Source organism: Syzygium oleosum, unplaced genomic scaffold (genome assembly GCF_021117445.2).
Source record: "Syzygium oleosum isolate NSW1041296 unplaced genomic scaffold, Sole_v2.1 Sole_v2.04, whole genome shotgun sequence".
Taxonomy (NCBI): Eukaryota; Viridiplantae; Streptophyta; class Magnoliopsida; order Myrtales; family Myrtaceae; genus Syzygium; species Syzygium oleosum.
Genome location: NW_026607488.1, coordinates 8,958,842 through 8,978,176, shown reverse-complemented (window position 1 = coordinate 8,978,176; position 19,335 = coordinate 8,958,842). Strand labels below are relative to the sequence as shown.

General features: G+C 40.5%; 2 protein-coding genes across 8 annotated transcripts; one reads left to right on the top strand and one right to left on the bottom strand.

Annotated features, from left to right (window-relative positions):
* Positions 1-4,461: 4,461 nt before the first annotated feature.
* LOC115679443 (uncharacterized) lies at positions 4,462-7,418 on the bottom strand. 5 transcript variants are annotated; one of them, XM_056310519.1, is made up of 3 exons: positions 7,285-7,418; positions 6,492-6,663; positions 4,462-6,406 (listed from the first exon to the last, which is right to left on the bottom strand). In XM_056310519.1, the coding sequence occupies exons 2-3, from the start codon at positions 6,594-6,596 to the stop codon at positions 4,658-4,660; spliced, it is 1,854 nt and encodes a 617-aa protein (XP_056166494.1). In that variant the 5' UTR covers positions 6,597-6,663; positions 7,285-7,418; the 3' UTR covers positions 4,462-4,657. The 5 variants fall into 5 exon arrangements, with proteins under 5 accessions (XP_056166494.1, XP_056166495.1, XP_030458893.1 ...); XM_056310520.1 differs by lacking the exon at positions 7,285-7,418 and adding an exon at positions 7,059-7,140; XM_030603033.2 differs by having other exon boundaries at positions 4,462-6,663.
* A 2,334-nt stretch (positions 7,419-9,752) lies between these two features.
* Positions 9,753-18,983, top strand: LOC115679499 (transcription initiation factor TFIID subunit 4b-like). Of its 3 annotated transcripts, none has more exons than XM_056310628.1 (16): positions 9,956-10,123; positions 10,345-10,499; positions 10,659-10,858; positions 10,978-11,044; positions 13,300-13,838; positions 13,934-14,029; positions 14,843-15,625; positions 16,443-16,561; positions 16,667-16,754; positions 16,859-16,994; positions 17,092-17,147; positions 17,213-17,269; positions 17,344-17,484; positions 17,677-17,742; positions 17,976-18,216; positions 18,447-18,983. In XM_056310628.1, exons 3-16 carry the CDS (start codon positions 10,820-10,822, stop codon positions 18,617-18,619), a joined length of 2,601 nt encoding a protein of 866 aa, XP_056166603.1. In that variant the 5' UTR covers positions 9,956-10,123; positions 10,345-10,499; positions 10,659-10,819; the 3' UTR covers positions 18,620-18,983. The 3 variants fall into 3 exon arrangements, with proteins under 3 accessions (XP_030458959.1, XP_056166603.1, XP_056166602.1); XM_056310627.1 differs by having other exon boundaries at positions 9,956-10,320; positions 10,418-10,499; XM_030603099.2 differs by lacking the exon at positions 9,956-10,123 and adding an exon at positions 9,753-9,820 and having other exon boundaries at positions 10,345-10,858.
* The last annotated feature ends 352 nt before the right edge of the window (positions 18,984-19,335 follow it).

The following is a 19,335-nucleotide window of genomic DNA, read 5'->3' as shown; positions in this document are numbered from 1 at the left end:
TCGCTTTTACTAAATTCGGCATTTATTGACTGATCTACCTCGTCGATATTACTGGAGCTTGTTTACATTTCTTGCATAGTCAAACCCATGGCTCTAGAATAGTGCAATGAGCTCTTTTGCCGTATAAGATTTAGATCATACAATAATTGTTGATTGATTGATGGAGGTTATCTTTATTTGTGCCTTTGTGGTTTCTTTGATAGCGAATCTTGAGAGATTCTTACTATCTTCATTTGTGCATTTTCAAGTTCATTTACACTGATACATCATCCATAAATAATGGACAAGATATGATATAAAAGTATCCAGCTTTATCACTGCGATTCACCAAATAGTGGATAATGATATTGCAAAATCCCTGGATTTTATATCCTATCCAATTAGTCGTATGTTGGTTAAAAATCCGGACGACTAAACACAGCCTAAGTAATTTAAGGCAAAGAATCAGCAAAATATGGAATAGGAAAGGATATTCGGTCACCAAAATATGTAGGTGCAATAAATTAATTAGTGCGTCTCATGCATGTAGTCATCATAAAAAATACAAAAAATGAATTAGCATTGCATCATTAAACTACCATTCTTCTAATAAATAAAAGTCATTGGGTCATGTTTAGTTTCTCATTTCTATAAAAAGAAAACACAAAGAATAGTCTCTCACATATTTTGAATAATGGGGTTAATCCATTGCTAATTCTATCTTATATCATAGCATTCATGCCTTATCATTATTAATATTGCATATAAATCGCATTTAATTTGTTATAGCATAGCATACATGTCATTTAGGGTTTCTTGTTAGTTCGTTGATGCATTTTAAGTAGGATGCAGATATAGTCATAACATTTAAATTAAGTCATGTTTGTGCTAATTTTATTTTAAACAAGAAAACCAAAAAAAATTAATTGGCATTGCAATATAAATCTAAGTTATTTCACATAGTTTAATTATACAAAAATCATGTTGACAAAGACTTTTAATAAATAGCACTAGGTTAACATCCATATTGGGTTTGCATCTTAGCAATTAGCTGTCCCTGCCTAATTACATTTAGAAGTCATATCTAGGACATACACATATCATATCATTATTTGCTTTTCTAGTCGAAGTTTGCAGAATTCCTGTTTGATTGGGCGATGGTGAAGCTTTGCTTTTTGCTCGCTCTGTGTATCAAGATTCTTTTATCTTTTCAAGTAATTTACTGTTATGATTATTGGGTGCTACATTATTGATTGAGCATTCACATGATCATCCCTCACATATTAGTGACTTAAGATTAAAATCAACAAAGATTGCATGCAAAACATCTTCGAAATAAAAAGAAAATGTACCAAAAAGACATTAGATTAATCTGATGTAATCAACTCTCCGAATCCATGAATCTCTAGTTTATAGAGGTAAAATGTACTCCCGCATTTTACTTTGGTGTCTAATCAACCTATAATTAATTAGTGGTAGCTCCAAAATGCAAATTTATATTACACTATTGAATTGAGAATGCAAGATGCAATTGGTATGGGCTTTAAAGAGTCCACACTAGGCGATAGCATTATCTCTTTAATGAGTAACTATTTGTACCCACCTATTAATCTATTAGCTTTTTTTTTTGTATGGTTCACCTCGAGAAAGGTCGCGACACCTTAGAGTTATGACCACCATGTGGTGGTCGCCTAAGTTCAACACCCTCCCAACTAGGGGTGTGCAAAACGAACCACCCAGACTGGACCGGACTGGCCGGTTTGGTCCGGATATCGGGAGTGTCGGTTCGGTTCCCGGTTCCTAAAAATGGAACCGGTATCCAGGCGGTCTGGTTTTCGGTTCCAAGGGGAAACCAGACTAAACGGACCGGACCGACTATATATTTTTTATTTTTTTATTTTTTTCTTCAAAAAAATTAGTAAAATGTGAATTAAACCCTAAGTGTTTGACCAAAAAAAAAACTAATCCCTGAGTGACCGGTTCCATTGGACTAGACTGGGGGTCCAATCCGGTCCCTGGTTCCCAAATTTGGAAACCAGACCGGGAACCGATCACCCTTACTCCCAATGGTGGTCAACAGCTATGCACAACGGTGCCATGGTGACCCACTGAGTGGGGGAATAAAAACGATCGTTTTTATTCTCCTTTGTTTTTCTTTTTTTTATCTTTTCAAAAATTATTCATGTTTAATCGGGATGGGGTAATTTAATCTCACCCCTAGGGTAAGAAGAGGTTTTTCGGCTTTTTATTGGAATATATTCAGATATATCCCGCCTAAAGTGTGTCACCACATTCCAAATAAGATATTTCTTATCCTATCCGGCTTTCTATGTGGGCCAACAAACGCAAATTGGAATTTTGAGTTTTTCAGGGGGTATTGCTTGAGGAAAGAATAGATTAGATTGATATGGAATGCTTCATTCGATCATATATGGCAAGCTCGAAATGAAGCTATCCATGGAAGGTATCTTCCTAGTATTGGTAGGAGGGATATTGACACATGTCGTCCCGATAATTTATTTACATAATCAAGTCCTCGTAAACTTCATGTCTTATGTTCGAGTTTTCTCCTATTTATAAGATTCCAAATACGAGCATTGTACGTGAATATCGTATAGTTGTTATATCCATTAGGAGGTCCACAAAAGCTCTTGGTGAAATTCCTTGGATAACAAGTGCAAAACCTTCTCTCAATCTAGTTTATCATTATAATCTTCTATTAATAGCGAGTTTCATTAATCTCTCGTGCTTATTTGTCCTGAATTATTGCAAGATTAATCTAGAAATATCCTATTCAATTGCCGCGAGCTGGGGTATTCAACTTCAAAACTCCAACGATTGTAAAACCTCTGTACTTGGAAAGTAGTTGGCACTGTCCGATCAAATGCAGAACCTACGCTTGGTTATCCGAGCTTGCGTTTGCAAATTTCCACACTTAGCAGATCTCTCTCGCTTGAGTGTAGAACCAGCTGAATCTCTAGCTTCTGCAACACATAGATAAACTAATCAAATACTTTGGATTGAGTTCTGTTATCGTCAAAATTACTTAAAGATATTTCTAAGGGCTGCACTTTTTTCACTCCTCCTTTGGTTTAGGCACTCCCATTTTTTTGTGTTTGACCATATTATCTTTTATGGGGCTCACCATTTATAGTACAACTCTACAAAAGTGATCTTTTTTTTTTTATTATTTGGATATTGTTTCTTTTTTTTTCCTTGCGGGTCTCACTTTCCTTCTTCTTCTTTTTTTCATAGCTTTGACGTCTTAATTCTTCACTCTTGCAAATCGCCTTTGGCCTCCATTGTCGTCAAAAAAATAGATTACGTCAATTCTCCTAAGATCAAACAACTAGATTAAATATATCATGTATCATTATTTCCAATAAGTCAATTAATGAGAAGCAACAAGAGCATCACAAAACTGATGATGAAGAACTTATGGAAACGATAGTAAGAAACTGAACCCAGAGGAAGAAAAAGTTTATAAGACGTAAGTACGCTACAGACCACAAAGCAACTGTGCAATTGATTCACAAACACTGTTTTGATGTACACTATGCTCTAAACGCAGAATTGAATAACAAAATCAAGAATTTCCACGACCCAAAAGTCAAATTCACTTTTAAGAAAATATATCAAGAAATACTCAATAGAGACCGGGATGAGCATGATTTGACAACAAGAAAACTAAAACGAAAACAAAAACAAGCTTTCGCCAGAACCATACCTCCGATAGCAAATGAGGAGTGTGCAAATTGCTAAAGTAAGCATTTTTTGGGGGATTGCAGATGCAGGATAGATTTACTGAAGAAGAAGGAGAAGGAGTGGGAGGCCTAAGAGAATGGCTTGTCGGAGAGAAAATATAGAGACAATTTGCAAAAGCGAAGAATTGAGACGTCAGAGACATGGAAATAAAAAGAAAAAGGAAAATGGGATCCGCAAGGAAAAAGAAGAAGGACCGAATAATTAAAAAAAAATCATTCTTCTAGAGTTGTACTAGAAATGGTGAGCCTTGCCAGGGATGGTATGGTCAAAACACAAAGAAAATGAGTGTCTAAACCAAAGGAGAAGTAGAAAAAGCGCAACCCTATTTCCAAACATTATGAACATGGCCTGAGTACTAATTCAGGAAAGAGTTCCACCCTCCAAAATCGCATGCCTCGTGGCTAGAATGTCGCACCATCGACAAGTTAACGACCAAGCCATAATCCTGGTCAATACTGGTTTCGAAAAATAGAGTAACTCGCAGTCCTCGAGTCTCTTTGATATTGGAAGTAAATCCTCTGCCCCTACCTCCACGCCTCATGTATATTTTGCACGCCCGGAGGGAGAGGGGGGCTAAATCCAACATTGCAATTGATTCTGCCGAAGCTCATGCGCGCAAGCCCATCTCGCTTTCCTTGTTACTACCAAGTTCATGGAGTGAACTCGTTAACAAAGAGAATAGAAGATACTTTACAAGCAAAGTTAGACAAGGGACTGTAAAGAAAACAAGTCTTCTCAAATATCAAGGATTCACGTCCAATATATATATAACTATGCTACATTGACAAATCTCTTGGCTGAATGCAAATTACAGTAATTTTACTTAGAAAGCACCTCTTTACCTAGGGAAAAAGAGAGAACACGCGCACACAAACACAACACAATCTCGTGCAGGGTATGATCAATCCTAGGATCATGATTCACTCTTGGACTCTCCTTTGGTTTCTTTGTTGGGGTTGACCCTGGGAGTGTGGGAGTACTTGTCAGTATTGTGCATCAAGAGCAGCCAAACATGAGTTATAAGCTCTCCGCCTCGCCGCAACAGCTTCGCATGATGGTAAACTTGACAACTATACGCAGCATAGCATAACATCTCCACCCAGACGCTGCTTATGATTTGCCACATGTTCTCCTTGTCCTTCAGCGTCGCCGCCAATTCCTGCGCATCACTCAGCACATGCCAGTCCGTGGTGATTATGGTCTTCTCCTTCTGATCCAGGTACGGTTCAAGCACGATCTCTTCTGTCAATGACAGAGTCCTCAAGGCCTCATCGCGGTCTCTGTACCTGAGAAGTGGCTTCAATATGGCGCAAGCGTGCTCCAATGTGATGTCACTAGTCGTTAGGGACAACGTGTACGGTCGCAGTGCTAGAAGGTATATCATGTAATTGGACAGCAGTTTGCTTCCTTCACAGTACTGAGAATTATCGGGCACTGAAAAGAGGCAGATGTTCGTTGCCATGTGCCAAATGATGATGCTTTTGTCAAACGTTATTGAGATGTACCTTTCCAACACTTGATTGTTGCCGAGTTTGTGAAGTTCGAGCGTCCACTCCCCGCGTTTCGTGAAGGGCTTCTGGCATCTGATCTCTTCGAGCTTTTCGATACCTTCCACCAGCAGTGTCTTGAGAGTGAGGTGGATTTTCAGGCGAGAGTGATGCCAATACCTTCTCAAGGTCACCTCTTTCTTGCCACAGTGTTTGAGGATTCTTCCGATGGGCCGCGGCCAGTCATCATACAGGCAAGGATACAACAAGTCAAGTTGCCCAATTGAGTTGGACCACCTTTTCCGCTTCATGTACATTTCAACTACGAACTTCAACAGCCTCGTTGACACGAGGCGATTGCTTTGGTGCTGGCTCATCGCAACGATCGCCCATGCCGAAAAAGGTTGCAGAACAATTTGGTAACCTTCTAGGGCGGTGACTCCTATCAATAATGCATAAGTGTAGGTGATATACATGTCGATCAAGAAGGCATTCTTGAAAATAACAGCATATCCACACAAGGCTGACACTAGACAGAAAAAGCTAGTGAAGCGGCCAATTAGACCAAGTGGTTTATAAAGAATCGGTTTCTTAGTGTAAAGTGCATCATACATGAATCCAAGTTCGAGCTCAGTTGTAATGAAGGCTAAATCGCGGTCTACAATTAACTGAGACTTAGATAGTGAATCGGGGTCGTAGAGCCAGTTTACAATGTGGGGCTTCAAGCAATCGAATCGATAGTATGCCTTCAAGATGATATTTTGCGTCGTCACCCATCTGGGCACCGCGTGCTTGACAGTTTTCTCGTTGAAGAACTTGGCGACAGTTTGAGGGTCGAAGATATCCTTGGCTGATATGCTTGACCTCTCCCAGTACACAGACTTGAGGGCCCAAATAGACCCTGCGGATTCAATGATCCCGGTGGCGAACAAGGGGAAGTACAAAAACGGGACGGGCGACGAGCTGTCCCAGCAGCGAATCAGGATCCAGACAACAAAACTGACAGTGACCAACATATTGAGCATCTGCCTGACACTGAGCCGGTTGTCCTCAACCGAGTACGCATTTATGGAGTCAGGGTTCCCGAGCTGCATCAAGAGCAACGGTGCCAACAACCCCTTGAGCTCAGTTAAGTAGTCCGGTCGATCGGGATTGTTGATCTGGACGACGGTGAGCTTGCCAAGGGCAATGGTCACAATGTAAGAAGAGAGCAAGTAGGCAGCGAGGATGACGTATCTGATGATGATCGTGGTCATGTACCTCCGGCAGCGGCCAAGGATGGCAAGGGTGATCCGGCAAGCAAGGCTCGCTGCGACCAGCAATTGGATGCCCCAATCTTCCCATAAATCTGTCAACATAGGCCATAGTGTACCGATGATGCTTGCTATCAGATTGACTGATTTCATGGGGATGTGATGTCTTCTGCTGTTCTCTGAGAAACAACAATGCAAGCCAAACTCATAAAGATGAGAATGCATAAACCACCTTGGACTCGTTCTAAAGAACTAAACATGAGTCTCTAAACTTTTTGTTGCATTCATTCAATATGTTCAGTTAAATTTTTGGGATCCTAACACTGGTCTAATCTTTCACTAGTGTGAATGAGATTAATAACGTGTTGCTGTCCTGCAGGAGCGAAACCCACTAAAAAAGAAGGAAAAAGATGGAGAAGTTTCAGAAGTCTATAAGCGATGTTAGTTACTAGTTTTGCTAAAACTGATCTGCGACATTGATACATGTAATGAGATGGCAGATCACAGAATGACAATTAAACAAGCGACTCGTATTCAAACACCCAATTACAGTCTAAAGCATTACTTCACAGACCGTGTTTATGTAAACCAAACTGCATACAAAGCGTTTCCCAAACATCGAATATGTGATCACTGACCCACGTTTGTTTGTTTTTTTTTTTTTTTTGCTGAACCGACTATCGGCGCACTGCCAGAACAGAGAAATGTCACAGAGACAAAAGAAACTAATGACAAGATCATGAAATTTCTGGAAAAATAAAGGAGGTAGAAAGAAGTCTGGCAAGAAACCGAAACCTTACTAATTCAGGGCGACTCCCGAGAAGCTGACGAATTATGTTCTTGCCGGTAACAGAAATGACACTGGTTTGTGTCCCTGTTCCTAACCCATTTGAGGAAGCTTACTTTATTCAATTCTGAAGAGATTATAAGCGGGACTACAGGAGAATGAAGAAAGCAGAGAATTGATTAGTTACTTGTAACTTTAATCTGTGATTCTTTCTCTTTGTTGGGCTGTCGCCAGTGACCCACCATGCCATAAGACTCCTAACTTTTCATTATTCGTTGGATGAATGCTTGAGGGGTATAGCACATGATTCTTGCACTCAATTCTAAACTCTGATGGAGATTATGCAAAGAATTACATATTATATTTTTTAGATAAAAATCACCACAAAGTCCCTAAACTATTGCAAATTTTACAGTCTAATCTCTGAACTTTCAAATTTGTTTAGTCTCTTAACTTCCCATGATTGGATCAATTCAGTCAATCGTAACTATTTATAAGTTTTCATTTGTTGCCCATATTTTAGAATATATTATATTCAAATCCATTTCTAAAACCGACATAAGATAAACCAATCTTTTTCGGACCTTTTATATTTTGGTATTTATAAATATTACAATGGTGACATTTAAGTATAGGGCCGCATTGTTTCCATCCCCTTTTTTGCTTCGACACTCCCTATTACAGTGTCTTTCGCGTATTACCTGAGCTGTCCCTCGTTTGTTAATACTTTACCAATTACCACCATCGGAGGGAGAGAATTTACTAACCTGTATTAGTGAAATTGCTATATGACAAATCATCCTACTCCTCCTCCCTATCGAGGACCTCATCTTGACGCGGTTACCGTAATTGCTCTCCATTAGGGATGTGCAAAAGAACCGGAAATCGCCCGGACCGCCTGGAACCGGACCGGAACTGATGGTTCCCTTAAGAACCATCAGTTCCGGTCTGCGGTTCCAATTTTTGGGAACTGGTAGGTGTCGGTCCGGTTCCCGGTTTCAGGCGTGGAACTGCCTGCCCGCCCACCCGGACCGGACCGATAATATAATAATAACTCACTCGACGTTCACAGCCTCACATTGACTCGAAAAACACCTTCTTTCGCTTTCGCCTCACGCTCACTCTCACTCTCTCAGTCTTCCCGGTTGATGCTCACCTCACCGTCTCCGACTCTCCATCTCTGTCCCCGTCTCCGTCTTTGACTAGTGGGAGCGGTTCCATAGACCCATCCAGAAACCGGACCGGACCGACGGTCCGGTTCTCAGGTGGATCTATGGAACAAATAGGCGGTTCTTGATTTCAATTTTTTGGAGCCGATCCTTAGTGGACAGTTCTCGGTTCTAGGGTAAGAACTGCCCATCCGGACCATGCTCGCCCTTACTCTCCATTGCTTTCTTGTTTGTGTCAGGGCGTCAACCACAACCAAAGCTCACCCATAGTTTTGCTTGAGAAGACATGCAGAAGTAAAATATAAAAACAAGGCAGCGAAGAAAATCTAAACACAAAATTAATTCTAAACCTCAGTTATAATAGAAGCGAATTGATTTTTGGGAATCTAAATCATCCTTAAGATTGCTGTAAAATCTTCTGGAAAAGATGAAAAAGAAAAGAAAAGGATCAACTGTCATAAGCGTGCGAGCATTGTCTTAAGGATAATTCTGCTGTTCGTAGTACGAAACTCGGTGTGTTAGGCTATTTCCCCAAGATACAACATACTTTTTTTCTTTGCTATGCACAAAATATTAAAAAGAATAAGAACAACCACATTATATGTATAACTTCGCGAAAGAAAGAAATGAAAGGAAAGGAGAGAATTTCATTTTACTTCGATGTGTATATTAAAGGATCGTGGTTTGGAGTTTCATTTTATTGGCAAATGAAATAAATAGCCATCACGAAACTGCTACAAAATCAATCGCTAATCATTAAAGTGATGACCGTTACAGAACCCTTTCAGAGCCGTTACAAAATAATTGCTTTCTAAACCGTTACAAACATGTCACCATAATTTACAAAATAATAATTTTCAGATTTTCAAAGCTATTGAAATATCCAACATTAGCAACTTTAGTTTTTCCAAATCTGCGCTTGAGCTCCGCCTCGGCATCGAGCTCGACCCAAACTGTTACAAACATCTCTCGTCTGGTTTGAATTTCTTCTCTTTTGCTTTTTAAGTTTTCCTTTTATTTTTTTTGGTTATCTTTATCCAAATTTTATCTTTGAACAAAAATGCCCTATTCCGATTGTCGGAAAAATTAAGTAGTCTTCGGTCGGCGAAAATTTGGCCAAATCGACAAGAGCTTAGGCTAAGATTGATTTCGCTGCTTCAAGAATTTATACCTTATTTAGAATTTTAATCTTATTAAATATGAAATGAAAGAGGCTCAAACGAACGCCTGTCCAAAAAACAAAGACTCGCTCGCCCGTTCGCTCGCTCGCAGCTCGTTCCCTTGCCACCGTCGTCGTCGAACTGGCAAACCGCGGAGACGCCGCCGCGCCGGCGCAGCCCCTCCGCCGCCGCCGCCGCCGTCGCCGTCGCCAGTCCTCAGGTACCAATCCGGTTGGTCTCTCTACCTCTCTTTCTCGTGCCCTAACCGACCGATTCTCTCTCACTCTCTACGTCGGGCGCGGGCGCGCGCGCTGAAACTTGGGGGGGGGGGGGGGGGGGACCCCCATCTGGATTTGAGGCAGAGCTCGAAGCTTGGCATGGTGGGTGCGTGTGAATTTTTGTCTCTCTGAGTATCGAGAGGTCGTGAATGTCAAAGGGGAAGAGGGGTGTCGATGAGGCGAAGGAGCTTCCATGGATATGCCGGCTCGAACCGGAGCGAAACTGGACCGAGATCGTGTTTCAGGTTGAAGCCTTGTCAAGGCTCGGTTGAATCGAATTCTATCTGATTTGAACGAATATGGGCAGTGGGCAAGCATTGCTTAAAGGCCTAGATGAACCCATCTTCTGATCTCTCTCTTTTTCCCTGTTTGTTTGCACCTTGGACATTTTCGTTTCGTGGCCGAGCTCTTGGAGTTGCGCTCTGTCTCCCTCTAAAGCAAGGTTTTTTTGTTCGTTTGTTTGAAGTGTCAGCGCAGCGCAATTTGGGTTGAATTGTAATGTTTGAAGCTATTCTTAATGCCCTTTGAATCAAGAGTAGTTGGAGCTGGGAGCTGCTGTTGCCAGTGATTGAGGATCGCGCCAAGGAATGGAGTTCCACCGTTTCCATTGAGAAGCTCGAGGTCGGGTTTTGCTGGGTTTCTTCCTCGGGGGCACCCGTCGTCGTCGCACTGATCTGTGGCGATAGCTTTTTCGGCTTGTTCTCTGCCGAATTTCAGGTTTAACGACTCGATCTCGAGTGTAAAAGGTTGAGCTGTCGGCAATTGCCGTCTCTTGTACAGGACTAGGGCTGATCATTTGCTGAATCAGTAATCGAATGTTACGGCCATATGCGATCAACTACTTGTTCAATTGAGTAGCTTTCTCCGCGAAAAAATAGGTGTTTTGGTTCAACGGTCATTGATATTGGGCAAACGATTGCGCTGTGGGAGTACTGGACGCTATGGATCCTTCCATAGTGAAGCTTCTGGAAGAAGATGAGGTTTCCGTTCTTGTACTTCTTTTGTTTTCACATTCATTTGGACAATTTTGCTCTCTCCTTGGATTTCAGGTTTAATCGGGGGAGAGGGATTTTTTATTAAGTTATTTGTGTGCCTGCAGGACGAAAGCATGCACTCAGGGGCCGATGTGGAGGCTTTCCAGGCTGCCCTCAATCGTGATATTGGAGGTGATACATCAAATTCTCAACGATCATCATCTGATCAACGTGTTGTTGGCTTTAAGTTTCTGCTGTCTGGGGATTAGGAATCTCTTCCTGGGTAGTGTTTGATGCGAACTCTTAGGTTATTGGGATGTTGTTGCATTTCGGGTCTATGTGATAATGAAATTAGGACGATTGTATTTAATGAAACAAAGTTAGTTCAGGGAGGATATATAATGTTTTTGTCTCTGTCACGCCACATTGAAAGTATCTAACATATGATAAGTCAAGTTTTTGTGGGCTTGGAATAGCATGCAGATTGTGCCATGCCATTCAAGAAAATTGCTTTCGAATTTTAGTAATGTCAATCTTATTATTGCTGAATGTTTGGACTTATATAACTTGTTTGATGTAGATTGGGGCTTTTGATTAAATTTTGAAACTGAAGTCTAGTGAAATGTGGACCCTAGTCTCTTTGTTGATGCCTTAGAAATAGTTTTGACCTGTAGGTCGAGTAATCGGGTCCTTGGTCACAACTACTGAGTTTATGTGGAACCAGAGTTAGGCTTCTTCGGATGCTGATTGTGAGGATAAGACAGGAGCAAGTGATTTTCAGTCTAACAGGCTGCTTCCAATGGATTTCATTCATGTTGTGGAATATTGGTACATCGTAATCTTACATGACTCTAGAGAAGTTAGATTACGCCCTACTAAACGGGCCGTGAGATTGAAGGGCAATTAGGCTGTTGAAGATTTTGATGAACCCAACTTTGTTTGGCCTATATAAATCCTTAGTTCCAATTTCTCAGGATTGCATTAGTTCAAGTATGTCTGAACTTAAATTTTGCCAGTGGAGAATTTATCATACGCTATCACATGAGGATGGGGATGAGGATGAGCATGAGCATGATGAGATGTTTCTTTGGTTCTTTATCCTATTTGCGATTTTGGATTTCCTTGCTGAAGCCATAAACATGCAAAGCCTCTAACAAAATGGGGAATATTTCTCTCTCTTTTTTTTTTTTCCTTGGAGCGATCTTCTGTGATGAGGAGGATTAGTAGGTTGATATTAATTACCATAACTAAGAGATTGTCCAGCTTTTTGTCCAACTTGCTGTTTGGCATCAAAAGCCCATCAGAAGCCAGCTTATAAGAGTCAATAATGATGCTGCAAGCGAAAGTTGTCCCCTCCAAATCTTTAGCCTTTGTCCAATGCCTTTTCTATTTGCATATAGATGAATCGTAAGTGTGAAATGTAGGAGTATTATTACTGTTCATAAAATTTTTACTGTTCTGAAGCCAGCTTATAAGAGTCAATAGTGATGCTGCCAGTGAAAGTTGTCCCCCATATCCTTAGCCTTTGTCCAATGCCTTTTCTATTTGCATATAGATTAATCGTAAGTGTGAAATGTAGGAATATTATTACTGTTCATAAATTTTTTAGTAAAGCAACAAAATTGTCATTTGAAAGTGGAGAATACTTTTCAACCGTGAGAATTACTCTTCCATGTTTAGACCTTCCAAAGAAGATAAACGCTACGTGAATAGGGTTTTTAAGCTTTTAATTATATTGTTGTCAATGAGTTGTTGTATTGGCATCATTTGATTGTCTTCTTTGGCTGTTAGAAGGTGTTTCTATAATGAATTTTAATGCACCCTTTGGGTGTATATAACAAAATTTGCTCGTGAGGCTAGTGTATAAAAGGATGATCAGAGTTTTTAAGATGGGCGATTGGATTGGTTCTTGGAAGTTATAGTTGGATCGCCAAAGAAATATGTAGATGTGATGAGGTTTGAGCCATAAATGGAGCTCAGTTGTGAATTCTCTTTTGGCATTTTATCTTAATGTCTGAAAGTGATGAGAAGCAATTTTGTTACAATAAAATTAAAGTTAGGAAAGAAGACAATTTTTGTAGTTCCGAAGCTTGTGGTGTGCTGTGGTTTTGGGTAATACTTTTAGCCATTGGTGTGTGGATGCAGTGTTTGGCAGTGTCAGCTGTAAGAAGTTTACTATACTTCGTTTGCTACATGAAATATGTGTCTGATGAATAGACATGCTGGCTTGGTATATGCTCATTGCTTTGGTGTAATATTGGAAGAATGCAAACAAAAGTAGAATCTTGGTCAATATGGATAGTGGAGAGCAGCTTAGAGGTAGTGTGAAAACAGTTGTTCCCTATCTATCTAGGTTACCTTGATCATTCCCTTCCTTCTCTCTTTTTTTGTGGCTGCTGATCTTATATCTTTTGCCTCAAATGGTCTTACTCTTAATCAAACTTCAGGTGTCTCTCAAGGAGACAACCATATGCCCAGCCAATCATATACGGGATGGCAACCTACTAGCCAGGCTGAAAATGCAAATTCTCAAATTCAACAGGAACAAAAAAATGCAGAACATCAGGAACAGATGTTGGCACAGATGCAACGGCAGCAAGGTGACTCTCTTGCTGATCCACAACAAAATAGCACTTTGGACGAAGTCAATCACCAGCATTTGAAGCAGAAACAAGTGCAAGATGGTCATCAACTAGGGCAGGGAGAACAAAATGCTCTTCAGATTAAACAATCTCCTGGGATGCCAGTGTCAGATAGCAATTCCCTCCCCATGAGTGAGCCAGGTAGAGTGAATACACTAGACAGTGAATCTCAGTACTTAAAGTTACAGCAAATAAGCAATCAACAGGCAACGGTCCCTGGGCAAGCACCAAATAAACCAAATCGCGTTAAACAAGTTCCATTTGCATTATTGCTCCCTGTGATTCTCCCCCAGCTTGATAAAGATAGAGCCATGCAACTGCAAACTCTTTATGCCAAATTGAAGGTGAGTTTTTGGTAAAGCTCTTTTGAATTCTTCACTTGTTGAGGAAATTTCAATGAAGTTTGTTAGTCATCTCTTGTTTGGTCTCACTATTGTAGAAAAATGATATTCCCAAGGAAGGATTTGTGAGAATCATGCGAGGAATTGTTGGAGATCAGATGCTGAAGATGGCGGTTATGAAAATGCAAACGCAGGTATGATTGACATGATTGATCTCATACACAGAATCATAAATGTTGTTAAAATATGAATAGTTTGAGCCCATAGCGAAAGTCTCAATTCACATAGGAGATTTCCTATCTGGGATGTCCAGCCTTTATCCAATGGACACCTGAATGTGGAAATTGAAAACTCATAGAGATGGTCCTTGATTTGGGAAGTCCATATCTGTACTTTTGTTGCCGATTTGGGTAAGTCCGAAAGTTGCCTACAAAACACGGAAATTAGTTTTGGTGTTTGAGTCGGCAAGGCCTAAGCTCCACTTTAATATATAAAGAACTTTAATATATAGAGATAAGGATTCTCTTTTGGGAGTTAGCCTTTTGTGCCATGTGAGTGCTTTGAAGGCACTGTAAGTGCACCCATGGGTGTGCTGTGCTTGGCGTGAATCCAAAGGTGGGCTTCATTGTGATTACATCCAGGCGCAATTTGGAGAGTCTTTTGAGGCCAATAGATCTTGTGTTAAGATTTGTAAATTTCTCTATGAGATTGAGTGAATATTTTATGAGGAATTGTGTGAGGCTCAACACTATGTGAGTTATTGGGTGTAAATGGGAGTTAGGAAACACCGAGGGTGTTTGAGTGACTCGAGTGTGGTTGAAATCTCCATTTTATTGCTTGATCTATAGTGGAATCATTAACTGCTCTACCCATAGGCTAGGTCACATTAACCAAACCACGTAAATCTGATATTCGCTTTATTTCCTTGTTCAATTTGTTTTATTGTTTGATCGCTTGTTTTCACAACAAATGCCAATATTTAACTGAGATGAGTCTCTCTCTTGCAGCCTCCTCCGCAGTTGCATATCCAAGGTCAAACTTCAGCTCTACTGCAGCACTCTAGAATGCAGCCTGCTAGTGCTGCAAAGTTCAACGATTCATCTCCATCAGGGCAAGTCCATTCCACAATGGACAGAAATGGTCCAAAGGCTGGAGAGGTACCAGATTCTCAATTTATGCAGCAGCAGCATTTTCAGAACATGCAGACATTTCCCAAGTATGGAAGTCCTGGTGGTTATCATCCATTCAGTGGGACAAATATGACTAGTTCCACTTCATCTGTCAAAACACAACCTAATGATACCCAAATGAAGCAGATTACAATTCATCAAAATTTGGGTTCGAGTCATCCGGTAGGGTCAACTCAGGCAATGAGCTTGGCAACTGCACCAAAATTTGATCGGCAGCATCCTAGCAATGATAACAAGAGAGTGCAATCTGGTTCTCTCCCTCCATATGCAGGCAATATAACACTCCAACAAAATTCGGTTCCTTGGAAGCCGTCTACTACTAAAGACCAAAGTTCTGGTGCTTTCTCATCGTCAGTCTATGTAAAACATGAACCTGTTGATCAGTCCAGTGATCAACAAAAACAACAGTTATCTTCCCTTCAAGGGCTGTCTTCTGTTTCAGCTGGGCATCTTGAGCAAAGAATTCCCATATCAGGAACCTCAAGGGACAGTTCTTTCGACCCGCAGTCTCCAGGAGTGGGATTCTTGACTCCTACAAGTACTGGGACTTCGCATCAGGATTCTCTTTCTGCTACACCAGTTCAGGATACTAATGTCCAGGTGATCTTTTAACATTCATCCATGCCTTTATCTTACAATCTAATCCAGCTAAATTATTTTAAAGGCAATAATTTCCTTCAATATTTGGATTTATTAGATTGAACAAGTGATTGCATAGGCAAAGATGTAAAAGGTTGTCCTGATGGTCCGCTTTTCGGGGGGTTTATCTCTGTGTTTCTTAAATTCGAGGGCTAGAAGATGTTTGCTTATGGGAGTGAATAAGAAGACTCTGGAATGTTTAGGTGTTAAAACTACTTGAACCTTTCCTCTTCATTTGCTTTGATTTAACAGGTCTGAAAATACTCTTTATTAGTAGGAAGCAAGGATTGCTACTAACACACCTACCTGGCTGTACTTCTACCACTTAGAATTAACAAATGAAATAAAAACTTTAGAAGGATGATACAGTACAAGAGCATATTTGCTAATTAAATATGCTCCTTCCACTTAGGAAAGGAATTGTCTAGTGACATTGTCACTAGGAGTGGTTGCTATGACATTATGTGTTGGATATGTCTTGCATCTACAGCTGCAAAACAGAGAGGATGTTTGTGAAATTTTTAGACTGATTGGGCTACATTGCATTGTCTGTCTAGTAGGGCAGTGATTTTGAAAATTCACTTTTGAAGCATTGTACGGATGTATGTGCATGCGATTTCTTTGTGGCCCTCTTCATTCACTTTGCTCTGTGTTTGGCAACAAGAACTAGTGGTTCTTCTGAGAATGATCAGTATAAGTATTCATTCCGTGATGATATCAGAAGAAGATTTGACAGCATGTATGCCCTTTTAAAAAGATTTTATTTGCCTTATATCAGCTAGGCGCCCGTGCAGCATCCACGCCAGCAGGGAATAATGCAAGGACGCCTTCTAAAAAACCTTCTGTTGGCCAGAAGAAGCCACTTGAGACACTTGGTTCTTCGCCACCTCCCTCAAGGTGATGTGGCTTTTAATGAATATGCTATCTTGGTCAGTTGAGTATGAAATCTTACTTTGGATATTAACATTTGTCATTGCAATGTGGTCTGTTAAATCTGTGCAGTAAGAAGCAAAAGACATCTGGGTCCTTTGCAGATCAAAGCATCGAACAACTCATTGATGTCACTGCTGTTAGTGGGGTCAATCTAAGGGTATGAATTCACATCTCAATTTTGTATGTTTTTTGCCTATTAACTAATTATTCAATTTCTAAGATTTAAACTTTTTTATACATGGAAATTGGTATTGGAACTAGGAAGAAGAAGAACAGCTGTTTTCCGGGCCAAAGGAAGATGGTCGAGTCTCGGAAGCATCTCGAAGAGTTGTCCAAGAGGAAGAAGAAGCTCTGATATTGCAGCGAGCTCCCCTGCAGAAAAAGTTGGCAGAGATCAGTTAATTCCCTTCTTCAATCTTGATTTCTGAAATTTAATATTTCTCTTCTGTTATGCCCCAGTACATTCTAGATATCTGACTTTATGCTTCTGCCAGTGGCCCGATGTGGCGTGAAGAATATAAGCAACGACGTGGAGCGGTGTCTGTCTTTGGTGAGATGCTAGCTTCTCTGCTCTTAAACTTTCCTGTTTAGTGTCTTAACCAACTCATTATTCAGTGTGTGGAGGAAAGGCTGCGTGGACTGCTGTGCAATTTAATTAGAGTCTCAAAGCAGGTCAGTCTTTTTCAACCCTTCTGCTAACTTGATTCAAATATATCAGACTTTCCTTATTAATCTATTTTTGATAGAGGGTTGATGTCGAGAGGCCCAGACACCGGACCATTGTCACTTCAGATGTCCGCCAGCACCTTATGATTTTGAACCGCAAGGCTAGGGAAGAATGGGAGAAGAAACAGGCTGAAGCAGAAAAGCTAAGGAAACAAAGTGAGGCAAGTCTTTCCCCATTCTTCTGTTCGCCTTTACAACTAAGAAACTTGTGCTGAAGTATGAACACGTCTGCAGATCTAACAAATATGTCTATACATATAAAATATGTTTTCCATAGTTGATTCTCTTTCCTCCTATTTTTTACCTCCCTTTCTGCTTCTCTGTTTAACACCTGCTAGTGTACATCATTGCAGCCTGATAGCAATCAGGGAGTTGATGGTGATAAAGAAAAGGATGAAAACCGTGGAAAATCCGTGAAGGTAATATTGGATGTCTTTTGGGGTGTAATGGCTTGGTTAGACAGAGGCTATCCCCCTTTCCCTTGAACCCCTCGCCTAGTTGTTTAAAGGATGATTAAATCCTGAGTCATTGGTTCATCTACCTAGTGACTTTAATTGCTAAGCTTGCTCACCTCACAGCTTCTCATGGTCTAGCCCGATCATATTACTAGGCAACTGAGAACAAATGCGTGTCGTCTTTTGTCTCTATTTAGGTAAACAAAGAGGAAGATGACAAGATGAGAACAACTGCTGCAAATGTTGCTGCCCGAGCTGCTGTGGGAGGAGATGATATGTTGTCCAAGTGGCAGCTTATGGCTGAACAAGCCCGTCAAAAACGTGAGGGAGGATTGGAAGTGGCATCTCAGGTTGGTAAAGACAGTCAAAAATCTTCAATTTCTGGAAGAAGCAATAAGGACAATCAAGAAGCAGGAAAAAAGGGGCAAGCTGCATCTGGTACGTCATAGACTCATTGCTATTTTGATGTGTTGGACTTCTGGTTTTGACAGTATAAACAGTGGCTGAAAGTGATTCTTCATTGTGAAAAGCTTATACTGGACAGAAATTACCAGTTTCATCAGACAAACCATGCATAATACCATAGAGTTTGGAATGTGATCTCCAACTCTCTCATATGTGAAGCCTCGTCACGATCAGTCCTTTTACCCACTTTTTGTGCTTTACAGGGGCCATTAGAAAATTGGGGAGGAACCAAGCTTTTGCATCACAACTGAAGATAGCTCGAACAATTTCTGTCAAGGACGTTATTGCTGTTCTGGAAAGGGAACCTCAGATGTCAAAGTCTAGTCTCATATACCGCCTTTATGATAAAGTTGGTTCCGAGAGAAGTGGTGAATAATTGAAGTGGCAATGTTGGTCTCAGCTTTTCAATTCCTAATCCAGTCACTCCTACAAATCATTCAACGTAGTGCAAAAAATTGCTCATCCAGATCAAGTCTCACTAGTGCATTCATTCTTGATCAGAAAACAATCATCTATTTCCGTCTTAGGTCAGACTCTCTTTAATTAGAGATCCTTCCTACTGTGTCCTGGTAAATTATCTGTGCCAGAGCTTTCTCTTCTTTCGATTTTGCATGTATTTTTTGCAGAAATCACTCTGCCTCAATTTTCCAGGCAGCAGTTGTATTCTGTCAATACATATTTAGTGTACCATTTTAGTTTGGTAACTTCTATGGAATTTGTCATTGGCTTTCATGCAGTAATCTTTCATGTTATTTTTTTTTTTTGGGTCGTGATCCTTCATGTGATTGAATTGTTGGTAATTAGGACATATGCGATATATTCATATATGGGGAGGCTACGTCCATGGAATGTGGTCCTCTGTAACCTTAATTCCAAGGATTGCCTCTGTTCTTCATCAAGATTTGGTCACTTGGACTTCCATGCTCCTGGTTAATTTGCGAATGCAACTTTGGTTGGCATGACATTAGCACTATAAGGTGCACTTCAGGGAATGTTTTGTTTGCACTACATCTAAGCAATCTATTAGAGTTCGACATGCGGATTGTGGATGAATGTTCTATCTTGAGTACGGCTTATGTTTTTCTCCAACTA

Coding starts and splice junctions, on each gene's coding strand:
- LOC115679443 (XM_056310517.1), bottom strand. CDS start 7,083: ATGCAGTTTGGTTTACATAAACACG. Junction 6,664..7,058: donor GTTTGGTTTACATAAACACG/GTCTGTGAAGTA, acceptor GTTGTTTCTCAG/AGAACAGCAGAAGACATCAC.
- LOC115679499 (XM_030603099.2), top strand. CDS start 10,820: ATGGATCCTTCCATAGTGAAGCTTCTGGAAGAAGATGAG. Junction 10,859..10,977: donor AGCTTCTGGAAGAAGATGAG/GTTTCCGTTCTT, acceptor GTGTGCCTGCAG/GACGAAAGCATGCACTCAGG. Junction 16,755..16,858: donor TTAGTGGGGTCAATCTAAGG/GTATGAATTCAC, acceptor TATTGGAACTAG/GAAGAAGAAGAACAGCTGTT.